Source organism: Sapajus apella, unplaced genomic scaffold (genome assembly GCF_009761245.1).
Source record: "Sapajus apella isolate SASKATOON/1434 unplaced genomic scaffold, GSC_monkey_1.0 scaffold121, whole genome shotgun sequence".
Classification (NCBI taxonomy): Eukaryota; Metazoa; Chordata; class Mammalia; order Primates; family Cebidae; genus Sapajus; species Sapajus apella.
Window position 1 is genome coordinate 4,651,193 of NW_022437061.1, and position 13,035 is coordinate 4,664,227.

Below are 13,035 nucleotides of genomic sequence, written 5' to 3' on the forward strand. Positions count from 1 at the left end.
CATGTTTTTATCTTGTAAGATGATATGAAAGCTAAATGCAACTCTGATTGTTCATAAACAGGTACCATTGACAGTGGTGAGGGCAAGAGAACTTATTTTTAATAAACTAATAGCCATGTTAATTATGGAAGTATAAACCAGCCTAATTAATATCTTTTCTTTTTTTGAGACAGAGTCTCTGTCACCCAGGACGGAGTGCAATGGCAAGGTCTCAGCTCACTGCAACCTCCACCTCCCGGGTTCAAGTGATCCTCCTGCCTCAGCCTCCCAAGTAGCTGGGATTACAGGTGCCTACCACCACACCCAGCTAATTTTTATATTTTTAATAGAGATGGGGTTTCACCATATTGGCCAGGCTGGTCTCAAACTCTTGACCTCAGGGGATCTGCCTGCCTTGGCCTCCCAGAGTGCTGGCATTAAAGGCGTGAGCCACCATGCCTGGCCTAATAAGTTTTCTAATACTAAACTAGTTGTGTGGTTTGTTATAGATGTCTGTATCTGCATGCGCGTATGCTCCTATCACCTGAATTTCCTTTTTCTCCTTCTAAATGGACGGATATCAATGATGTGCGTGGTCTGCATGGTGCTGCGGGTCATCCAGAGTTGCTATCCAGTTTGTAGTCTACACTTAGGATGAATTTGGTCCGTGGGAAAGGCAGATATACTGCAGACGGTTACTATACAATAGTAGTTGTAGGGAAACTACCAGAGAGAGAGAGAGAGAGAGAGAGAGAGAAATAGCACCTTATAAAATATCAGCAAATGTTTCTATGTGTATTTGGGGGTGGCAGTGGGGGTGTATTTTCTTAAGCTGTGTTACCAAAGTGATTTCTCTGTAAATATATTTGTTTTGACTTAGAGATAAAGCTGAGCTGTAGCACTGAATGTAGAATATTGGGCTCTAACTTGGGAGACAGGAGGAGGATAGAATTGAAAACAGAAATTAGACTTCTCCCTGCTCTGTTTACAACTGATAATATCACTTGAAAAGTAGCAATTTTCTACAATAACTTTAGAGATAATGTTGTCTCTTTAGTTTGCCTGCTGGGTCTATTTTCCACATTGTGGGCTGGAGGGAGATGAGAGGGGAGGATACCATTTACTGGGCACTGATTCCATGTCGGCTGTTTTACTCCCTTCCCCTCATTTCATTCTCAGGGTCGTAGCCCTAAAAGGTAAGTGTCACTGTATCGATGTCTAGACTTTGGAGGCCAAGGGAGGTTGTGCTTTTCTTTTCTTTCTTGCTTTCTTTTCTTTTGTGAGGTGGAATCTTGCTCTGTCGCCCTGCTGGAGTACAGTGGCGTGATCTCAGCTCACTGCAACCTCTGCCTCCCAGGTTCAAGCAATTTCCTGCCTCAGCCTCCTGAGTAGCTGGGATTATAGGCACGCACCACCATGCCCACCTAATTTTTGTATTTTTAGTAGAGACGGGGTTTCACCATGTTGGCCAGGATGGTCTCAATCTCCTGACCTCGTGATCCACCTGCCTTGGCCTCCCAAAGTGCTGGGATTACAGGTGTGAGGCACTGTATCTGGCCAGCATGCTTTTCTAAGAACAGCTGGTCAGTTGGTACGGCCTGAATTCAAACCTGTATCTGTGGGACTCCAGTGCCTTTTCACTTCTCCCCCTATACCAGGCCTCCTCCATCTTCTCAAATTCTAAACCACCTCCTCAGCCCAGGCTTTCCCTGTATGAATATATGTAAGATAAAACTTGGCTAGTCAGAGACACGCCTTTAGTGCTGTGTCATGCTTACTGACTGATTTCTAGTTCTTGATGCACTTGTCTTTCCAACCACAGCACAACTAAAAGCAGAATGGTGCCATTCTACTTGTGCTTTAATATGGCAAGCAGCAGCTTTATCTGTGTTTTGGAAGTAGATGGGTAGAAATTACATGAACTGAAATTTCTTAGTATACAATTTAATGATGCTGTCCTTGGTTTGTGGATTTTGAATAGTCTTCAGGAGACATATGAAGCAAAAAGGAATGAATTCCTGGGAGAACTGCAGAAGAAAGAAGAAGAAATGAGACAAATGTTTGTTATGAGAGTGAAGGAGAAAGAAGCTGAACTTAAAGAGGCAGAGAAAGAGGTAAGCCATCTGTCCTGCTTTAAGAGAAAGATTTGTAAAAGAGAGATTTTCTTAATACTTCCCACTTCAGAGGACTTCATGATGGTCCAAATACTTTCTACATGCATTTGTCATGAGTGACCCACAAACCAGGCCAGAAAAATGAGTCAGATAGTCTCAACCCCATCTTACAGATGATAAACAGGTTATAAAACTGTTTTTACAGTCACATACCTAGTTAGCAGCAAAATTGAGACTAAAACTAGATCTTAGGTCTCCAGATCTGACCACCTGGCCTGTGTATCTGTGTTTCTTCAATTTGCAAGTCTTAAAACACAAGATTTGGGATTCTGGGACTATTATTATCATCTTAGTCTATCTTTGGCACTGCCTTGGGGACAATGATCTGACACTTGTTCTCGAAAGCTTGTACTCCATGTCTGTGCCCGTCCTTCTCCCCTCACGGGGCTCACACTCCCTGCTCCAACCTTACCTTAGTCCCCCTCCCCTGGCCAGATTAACTGCTTCCTAGAAGTTAACATAGATTAGTACTATAACACTCATTTCATTGTGTTTGAGTGCGTGTGCACGTGTGCCTGTGCACATAATGTCTTTCTGCTACTAGATAACGAGTATCTGAAGTGTTTGACCTATATCTCTATACATTTGTAAGTGAAATCATCTGAGTAATTCCTCGTTTTCTTGTTTTAATTTATTTTGCTTAAAAACTACTGAAACTTAGAGGCTATTTAAATAGCTAAGCACCCAAGATGGTTTTACTGCAGAGAAAGTTGAGCCTTATTTGCTGTTGGCTTTAAGAACTAAAGGGATACTGAGTAAAAAAATCTAGAATTGTCTAGTAAGAATTCCTTCCTTTCCCTTTCCTTTTCCTTTTCCTTTCCTTTCTTCATCCTTTCCTTTCCTCCTTCCCCTTCCTTCCCTCAAGGGCCAGAAATTTCCCAACGCATTATTTAAGTAGCAGATACATAATGCATCTCTCTCTCTCTAAGTAAATGTTTTTTATACATTTTGAAAAAGGACCAGAGGTAAAGAACCACTTTTATCACTAGTGTGAATTTTTTGTTAGCATCATAGATAATTTTGGCCAGGTGTGGTGGCTCATACCTGTAATCCCAGCTACTTGGGAGGCTGAGGCAGGAGAATCTCAGTGAGCTGAGATTGTGTCATTGCACTCCAGCCTGGGCAACAGAACAAAGGACTTTTTGGTCCCAAGGAGTTCAAGTGTCACGGGAGTCTAGAACTCTGAGGGATGCTCTTTAGCATTATAGCCCAGCTCCTCCAGGAAGTCAGCAAAACGGTACTTTACACCTGTAGTTAAAGCCAGTGCAGCCACATGACACATGCTATGTCTTTTGAACAGATCCAAAGAACTTTACATCAAAAGAATTTTCATTCTGTTCACCTAGCCTGTCTTTTTCTTTCCAGCTTCATGAGAAGTTTGATCTTCTAAAGCGGACACACCAAGAAGAAAAGAAGAAAGTGGAAGACAAGAAGAAAGAGCTTGAGGAGGAGGTGAACAACTTCCAGAAGAAGAAAGCAGCGGCTCAGTTACTACAGTCCCAGGCCCAGCAATCTGGGGCCCAGCAAACCAAGAAAGACAAGGATAAGAAAAAGTAAGCAGGTGTCACCCCCACACATGGGGGACCTCTAACAATTTATTCCTCTTGCATGTCTCTACTTTTCCCATTTACAGACTGGAAACTGGTCTTTTACCAGAAAAATAAAAGCAAGTATTTTCTCTACAGTGCAGGGAAGATGATGAAGGTTTAAAAAATATTTTTAAAAGGTACACAAAGATTAATTTATAAAACTTGACCACATTGACCAAGCAATCAGGCCTGCAGGAACCTGTTGTCTCCAGTAGCATCTTCCACACCAACACTAGGAGTCTCGAAGAAGACAGGTTGATTTCTCTTCCGCACCCTCTGAAGCCAATTCTCATGACTCTTGATAGAGAGAATCCTAAAATCATGATTGTTAAAATTATTTTCCTATTCTGTATTGTAAGACTTTGTAAGCCAGTCAATGAAAGTCAAGCCAGTCTCTGAAAGTCTTGTTCCCAAAATGAAACATTTGGAAGAGCTGCTAGTGGCCACTAGTTTCCTCTAAATTCAGTATGATGAATTGTTTTGTTGTGAAATGGGATCAAAATGCCTATCCAGTTGACACCTTTGCCAACACTCAAGCCAAACATAAACGCGCTCATAAAAGGCTTTTTAAGTAAGGTCTTAACGTCATGTGCTAAAGGGTCAGATTCTGCTCTTGAGTTGGTCGCTTCCTATGATACTCTAGTAGCAGCTGCCTGAATCTAGTGGGAGATTTAGGCCTGCCCTGACATTCTCCTGTGGTTTGAAGCTCTCCTTTGAATCATCATAAAGCCTAGTTTGACGTCAATAACTATCAGTTTTGACAGGAAGCATGATGATAAGGATACCACTGAGGAAAACCTTTGTGGTATTTCAATGGCAGATATGCAGATGCTGCCCTTCTTTGTCTAATGGGTGGTGCTTTTAGGGCAGCTATTTAATATAAAGCAACTCAGAACTTGTTTCAGAAAGTCTTGCCCTTTCGCCTTACATGCCAAGGTTCTAGGGAAAAAACTGACCATAAGTAAACAAAAACATTGATACTTAAGCACATAAAGAATTACATTCTTTAAACATAGAGTACATAGGATCAAGTCTCTGCATGATCATTGAGACGTGTCATAGGGAAGAGGGAGCACAGAGCTCTTGTCTGCTTAGTCTTGGTGAACATGCAGTAGGCTCACCCCTAAGGAATCTCATTATGTTGCCTGCCGTAAAAATAAAAATGAACTGCTACAGTGACACTCTGATAGAGTTTTAAATCATGCTTTACAAACTTTAACTTTCTCAGCTCTGAGATAGCAGAAAATGTATCACCAGAGCCAGGGAGGAGGCAAATTTTCTGAACAATAATAGAAGTGGTTGTGATTTTATTCGGAGTTGGCACAGATCTAAGTGACCAAAGGCATTCAACGGCCCAAAATTTAGTTATGCTGGATTAATTCTGAGAGTAGCAACTGCATAGATTGTAATCCAGTTTAAGAAAACCCTTTGTAGCTATGCATGTCAGGAGAGCATCTGACACTAATAGTGATGTTCCCCATTAAGAGACTCAAGAAATTACAGTGACTCTTCGAGTGAAGACAGATGAAAGCCATTTGGCATTGTACCTTTGTTGATCCAAACTAACCAAGGATATAGGGTGTGTGTGTGTGTGTGTGTGTGTACACATACATCTACAGGTATGAATGAGACAAAAAGCTGCTGACTTAATAGCTTAGGTAACCCAAAGTTTTTCTTTTTACCCTGAAGCACTAAAGTGCATAAAGGTTCAAGTTTTAAAACTAAGAATGTTTCTAAAAGACCAGCAATGTTAAAAGAGTATTTCGTGTATACTAGACGTGCCTTTAAGCAATAAAAATTCCAAGAGCTGATCATTATTGTGCCTCCATTTTAAAAAAGTTTATTTAGTAACAAATTTCCCAGTGTAGGGAGGTTTTTCCTTGCCCTTTTGAACCTGTTAGGTTTTCTTCCTATCCTGGGGCCTTCCCAATATATAATGCTTTCAAAGTTTCTATGAAGCCTGTGTGGATTCTATTTTAGCTTATTTATATATTCTCATTTATTTTGAAGGATATTTTACTTAATTTTGTTCAGAGTAGTCACCAGGTTTTGTACCTGACAATGGCACATATTCTTCATGTAACTATTTCTAGGTCCTTACCCTTTTCCACACTTCCATTTGTATAGTGAAAGCAATTGCCAGTGGAGGCCTGAATTATCAAAGTTAAAAAAGAACAACAAAAATTACATCTCTTACTGCCAGTGGCAGTGGAGAATTTTGTTAGAGGAGGGGACTGCAGAAAGACAGTAGCCAGGCTAACCAGAGCAGCACTCTGAAAAGAGCTGTGAAGATGCCTCCCAGCATAGCTGGAGCAGTTGCAGGAGTTGCTGTTTAGGCGCTGGCTTTGCTGTAGGTAGAAAATGAAAAGGCAGACGCTTATTTATTTACCTGCTATGCTTCCACCTTAAAGCCTTAGTTTTTCTAATAGTTTCAAATTCTCTTTTTCCTACTCTAATGACACGCTCCTTTTTTAATGTAGGTAAGGCTTTATACTTCTCCTTGACCTGTAGTGGCATGAGAGTGTATAACATTTCATAAGATGACAGGCAAAGTAGGACTAACCCTGGCACTGCCATTAGCTGGACCCCACCTTCTGCCATCTCTGGCCACCAAGTCACTTTCCTTGTTTGCGGCTGTACCACAGTGGTGAAACTGCCCGGGGGTAAGTTGGTCAGTGGACAGTTTTCCTCTTTTCTGAAAACTGGCTGCACAATTGCCAGCGGGCATTTGCTGGTTAAGCTATATCTATCCCAAAAGACAGTTCTAAAATTCGTCATTTTAAAACCATACCTGGCATCTAATAACTACAGTTTACCCAACCATCCACTCATCTTTAAAAAAAAAATTGCTTTGATTCTTGCTAACGAATAAGGTTGCATGTTTTGCACTTTCCTAAAATTAGACACGTGGACCGTGGGTTTGGCTTTGCTTTGAACCTAAAAGAGGGGGAAAGCTCATGGCATTGCTATAGCTGTAACCATTACAGTGATTGTCCTGTTTTCCCCTACCTAACTAGATTAACAGCATGTCCTCCATTCACTATGTAATTTCAATCCCTAAGACGCTTTAGAGCTTTTCTTCAAGTCAGTTGTACAAAGGCATTTATTGTGTATTTATTCTCTGACTCCTTCAGCAGCTCAGAAGTGGAAGATGAAGCTCCTATTCATTACTAATGGGACACCCAAACCTAATAGATAATGATTTTGTGTTATTTGAGAAAACAAAAACAAAACAGTAAACCTTCCACTAGAACATACAGTGGTTTCAAGAAGTCACTTGTGAATTCTGAATTACATACAAATGGAAACTAACCGTATGTCTTTAATTTAGTATGAAATTTTGCTTTCGCTTGTCATGTAGAGTAGCCCTCTCAAATTTTTGGTTTTAATTTCTGTCAATTCCATAATCATTGCATGAGCATTCACCATCACTGAATGCTGGTGCTGTCGCTCCTAATTTTCCTTTCTTTTTAATTTATTATTATTTCTAACTTTTTTGTTTTGTTTTTTAACTTGCAGTGCAAGCTTCACATAAAGCCTGGCAAGCCAAGGATGTTCCCGCATTCACCTGCTTTTGCAGTAATATCGTATCTCTGCCATGTGTGTTCTTTAGTTTTATTTTATTTTTTTTTTACCCTTCCTCAAACACCAGTAACTATTATTAACTCGTTTTGCTGAATGTTGTTGAGTGGTAGAAAATGATAGAACAAGGGACTAGCTGCGAAAGCGCTGTGCAGCTGGACTTTGTTTCCGGAAAGTAAATGATTTGCTTTTTATGCCTGTTCTGAATGGCAGCACGAAGCAGGCCTGTTACTTGTATGTCGCTTTGGACAGAGGAAAGTGGGGTCAAATGCTACCTGTACGTCTGACATGAAAACTTCTCACCGCCTCAGCAGCTGAACTAAAAACCTGAATAGCCATGACAAGAGTTTGCATTTTCTTGATTATTCATCTCCATGAGTGCACAGTCCCTGAACTCACTGTCTTTTCTCCACACTTGTCCCAAGCCATGGTAGATTTGTACGTAGACAGAATGGTGGGCAAGCATTATATTTTATTTTTACACTTGTATAACATTTTCATTTTAATCAGTAACATTATTTGGCCTGAGCTTGTGGGTCTGTTCAGACTGTCTCCTCTGATGGTTTGAAACTGTATCTGAATGCCTGCCTTCAAATCCTGGCCAATTTGGAGTAGACTGTTATGAGAAAACTAAGATTATGTTCACATTTGCTGGTGCATCCTTGATCCTCTCACAGACAGGGATCTTAAAGGTTGGATCATATAACATTGCTTAGTAGAAGAATCTTCTACTAAGGATATTGGGCTTTCTACAACCTACTTACCACTAACAATAAGGAATCTTTCATAAACAAACCTCAGTTTGTTCCCAGTGGGCTTAGAGGGAGGACCTGATGACTGATTCCAGGATATTTGTACTTCTAATAAAATTTTTCACTAATCGTGAGAAAATGTCCACAAATACTTCCCTTAGAAAATTTGTTATAAACTGTATCATTGGCAGCACAAATTTGAGGGGACCTTGCAAATTTTAAGGTGGAAATAGGAAGGACCACAACATGACCCATAAGTCAAGAAGGTAGACATTTCCTCTCCAGCTTCCTTCCTTAGTCTCCTTCCAGTATTTGGCAATAAAAAAAAGAAGAAATAGAACAGCTGAAGTCTCAAATCATCGTCTGGAATTTTCCTCACCATGGCTAGCTCCACCTGCTCTTTGTCTAAGTCCCTTGCCTTATCAAAGATTAGAACTGACCCATATCCCAGAACCTGTACTACATGCCTAATTTGCATGGAAGAGTGCATGTTTAGTCTTTTCAATACTGCTCCTTTCCGATGCTTATCCTTTCATCTCTGATTGATTTTTCCCCTCTCCTAACAAGATCCTCCCAGCTTTCTCTCTACATGTAGTCTCCTGTTCTTACTTGAAAGGATAACATTTCTTATCAACCCACTTCCGCTCTGCATTTTCCTCTGGCCCTCACTAGTTATAGGTTAAGTAAGAACGATAAAATATGCTGCATCTCCCCTGACACACACTTTCTTTTTTGAATTTTAACAAGTCTCTGATTTCAGCAAAGACTTTTTCCTTCTCTTCGTCCTCAACCATACTTAGAGGAAAGAAGGAAGGGTCTTCCAGGAACTGATTATGCTTAATTAGGCAAAGTAAGGAAATCAGTTTCATTGAAGCCTAAATGAAGCTGGGATACAAACTATAAACTAGACGCAGCAGCATAGTCTTCACAGGTTTAGGAGCTACCGGACCAACATTCTTGTTCTTGCTTTTGTTTTTTTAAATGATTCTAGTCTAAAGCTAGCTGTAGAGCAGCCAAATAGTAGCTGGCATGTTGATGCGAACCATGGGCTGGATTTGCTCATAGGCTGTGCAGCAGACAAAAGCCTGAATACTTGTGTTGTATGCTTGTTCCAACCACTGCTTGTGTGAGCATTTTTTGTGCCTTATACAGAAAGTATACTTTTAAATTATTTCTTGCATCACTAAATTTTTTTTAAATGAGCTTAACAACGAAAGGCATCCAGCTGACTTTTTGATTCCAAGATTATTGACTGGATTGACTTTTTTGCGTTACATTTTTCATAGCAAAATAAATCATGGTGAGTCAGGGAATAAAAAGTCAAAAGAAACAAATAGAAGCTTTTTTTTTTTTAATGTGTTGCTTCTGAACTTTTTTCTGCCACTGCTCCTCAGCCCTGTTTAGTTTGTTATTGCTGCTGTTCTTTTTTCTTTCTGTATCTATGCCTTTTTTCACAGTAGTCCTTGGCTCTGCACGGAATAAATGATACCCTCAAATCTAATTGGATGCGCTTTCGCCTTTGCATGTAAGTACGGTAGTAAGAAACCTTTGAGATCTTTCTGAGTTTTCAAAATTAGAGAAAGCAAATGGGATGGATGGATTTTTTTTTTTTCTTTTCAATGGGGGCAGGGAGGTAATGTTTGAGGTTTGGGTAGCCCTTGTTTTTTTCAACTATTAGTTAAAAGGCCAAATTTATATTTTTTTCACAAAAACCACATAAATTCCACTTCTTGACTCAAATTTGGAAATCAGAAATTACTAATCCAGACCAGCTGTGGTGGCTCATGCCTGTAATCCTAGCACTTTGGAACGCTGAGGTGGGTGGATCACTTGAGGCCAGGAGTTTTAGACCAGCTTGGCCAACATAGTGAAACCCTATCTCTACAAAAAATACAAAAATTAGCCAGGTGTGGTGGCACATACCTGTAGTCCCAGCTACTTGGGTGACTATGGCTGGAGAATTGCTTGAACCTGGGAGGTGGAGGTAGCAGTGAGCTGAGATCACACCACTGCATTCCAGCCTGGGTGATGGAGTGAGACCCTGTCTCCAAAAACAAAAGAAAAGAAATTATTAATCCTTGCCTGTGCTGTACATAGCCTCATGGGCATCATTGGATAATTCAGAGGGGCCTTGATTCTGGCAATGCAAATAAAGCCAGAATGAGAAATTACTACCTTCTACTAGAGAAAACCAAGAGAAAAAATTTTATGCCAGGCTGCCTTTATGACCACTTAATTTTTTTTTAAATCTTAGCTTAATGGTCTCTTCCTGGTGCTAACTGCTGACAGTGGCTGCCTCTTTTTGGGGGAGAGAGGGGCCTATATAACTCTAGCTGGCCTTCCCCACATCTTTTCTTCAAACATAATGACCATTTTTTTGCTGCTTCTGAGCTTTAAAGCTCCATAACACATGTGCTGTAGAATGTGATGGAAAAGCATTGATGAGAATTTATTGGCAATTCAGACTGTTTTCCCAACTTAGGCTCTTTATTAATTGGTTAAGGTTTTCTCCAAAAAGGGCATTTCAACAAGGGAAATTATTTAATGTAACACTGGGCACAGATTACTTATCTTCCTTCTCTGCCTTGTGACTCACCAGCAGTAACACACACTCTCCACATCTTGTGCACCTCAAATGAAGACTTGGTTTCCTTGCTTTCTTGAGATTTTCATGACTGTTTCACATACAGACTGTTGAGTGAGGTTTTTCAGCTGTTACCGACCCACGTCCTACTGTCTCTGTGTGGTCCTACAAAAACTATCTATTCCCACCCCTTTGCTTTGCCATTTGCAAGTCTCTGGAATTGTCTCAGCTTCCAGAAGTCCTGGTTCCACTGCCAGGACTCATTCTTCAGTGGGATTTATGACCTACAAAGTCTGGTTTGTATGTAGGTATGAAGGGAATTTTTAAAATAAGTTGAAAAGCTGTGAACAGCATTAGAACTTTGTCTATTTCTTAATTTTAAAATATGCTGATATGCCTTAAACTGTAGTTGTAGATCCTTGTCATTTTGCTGTTTAGAAATAACCAATGTGTTTTCTAAAATTGTTGTGTAATCTACTTTCAGTGTTAATGCAGAATTGTCATGTATGTAAGCTGCATGTTAGACATTTGTCTTTTTTAAAAAACTAATGTATTGATGTGAAGCATATCATTTTTTCAAATATGAAAGTAATCACTTAGCAACATGCTTGGTAATTTGGCGTCTGTTAAGGTAGGAGAGTGGTGGACAGGTATTCTATGCATATATCACTAGTGCCAAGACATAAAGCGGGGGAAAATATATTTTTACCCAAACGTTGTTTGTGTGCCCTTTTTTGTGAGTTCTTTTTAGTCGCTGCTTGATTTGCATATGTACACGTGCTAACTGGATAAAAGAAACAGGGATAAATAACAGAGTCTCATGCTTTCCTGCCTCGTGTGGTGGACTTCAAATGGCTGCCATCTGGGTTACACCAGTTTCTCAAAGATACTTGCCATGTGGTGTCCTGTACTTCACATATCATGTTATCACCCTTCTCCCCCATTCCTGTCCCTGTCCACCCTGCCAATTTGTTTACCTTGGTGTCCCGCTGAGGCACCATGATCTTCACTGGCCTCCTCTTCCCTGCTGCTGCTCACCCTCCCACCGAGCTCGAGGAAGTCACCCTGTTAACTGACACACTGCTGTTCTTTCACAGCTTGTTGTAGAGAAGCTCCTTTTTTTTTTCTTAAGCCATTAAGAATCAAATTTGAATCTGAACCTTTCTTTTTTCTCTTCTGTAGCTTCTTCTTTATGTAATCATCCTGTTGACAAGCCCTACTCTCTCCTAATGGACATAGAGCATTAGAAGAGCAGGAGCTGTCTGTTCACACGTGTTGGGGAAGAGTTACCTCATTTCCACCATCGCCTCCTGTTCTTTTAAAGTCTGTGTCAAATATTGCACTGCTGTTTGTATTTGTCAATGTCTGCCCATAGTGGATACTGAAGTGACTTATCACTACCAAAAAATAGTCATATTCAATAATATTAATTAAAAAGAAAAAAGGCAATTCAGTGAAACAGAAAACTTGGGCCAAGACCCAAGGTCTTGTGCTGGGATCTCCTTGCTTAGAACTATCATGTTCTTGAAGCTGCTGATCCAAGAACTGATCGACTGAAGACAGCATGTACCCTAACCTGAGGGGACCACCACCTCTGGGGCACACAAACTTGATCTCATGGTAACTCCTGTCCTTTCTGTCCTGTGAGCCACATTCTGAACAGCTTGATCAGGATCCTGAACCATCAGGTCATAAGATCTGAGCAACATTTTCCTTCCTTTTGTTAGTTTTATGGGTCGTTTTGGTGTTTGGGATTTTTTTTTTTTTAAACATTTGATATTGCATGAACAGAGATGGCTGCAATTTTTTTTCTTTTGATACAATGAAGTGTTCTATTGATACAATGTTTTTATTTTTCAGCTGACCATCTGCCTCTTGAGAGAGAGAGAAGTGGGCATCCTTCCTTTAAATTCAGGAACCACTGTTGTTTTATTTGACTTTTTCTGTTACTTGCATCCCTTATATATAAGTTGTTTTAGATTTGGGATTACATTTTGGGGGAGAAAAATTCCACTTAGTTCTGTTTTTTGTATTGGTTATTCAGCTTACTTTTGGTATCAAAATTATGCCAGATTTAAGCTCACTTGAGTGAAGTTTAAGTCACAAGATTCTGTTTAATATGCTTTGCTCATCTTGGAAACAACCAAAAACTTCCTTTTTTGTTATGGGGTTTTGACCTACAAGTCCTAATCATGTTTAAAATGTGCTGGTGTTGGGTAGATGACTTTTCTGCCTCTGGGGTTCAATTTATATTTAAAGATATCTTAAAATAACTTACTGGCCCATCCCTGCCTTTTTATTTGTTGTGAAGCTCTGTACCTTGTGCCCACAGTTTTTTACCAGGACTCATATGTCTTGGACCATGGAAAATGAAC

The 13,035-nt window shown here is 40.1% G+C and overlaps 1 protein-coding gene across 13 annotated transcripts in view; it reads left to right on the forward strand.

The window, feature by feature from the left end:
• Window positions 1-12,937, forward strand: part of SEPTIN11 (septin 11) — an 89,778-nt gene extending 76,841 nt beyond the window's left edge. For 2 of the 13 annotated variants that reach the window (XM_032261080.1, XM_032261070.1), the window contains exons 8-10: window positions 1,961-2,093; window positions 3,519-3,706; window positions 9,534-11,379. In XM_032261080.1, coding sequence (XP_032116971.1) covers window positions 1,961-2,093; window positions 3,519-3,706; window positions 9,534-9,558 — 346 coding nt within the window. In that variant the 3' untranslated portion in view covers window positions 9,559-11,379. Of the gene's footprint in view, window positions 1-1,960; window positions 2,094-3,518; window positions 3,707-7,261; window positions 11,380-11,842; window positions 12,446-12,520 lie in introns of those variants that run through there. The other 11 variants (XM_032261081.1, XM_032261077.1, XR_004263704.1 and 8 more) reach the window with 10 other exon arrangements.
• Window positions 12,938-13,035: the final 98 nt, after the last annotated feature.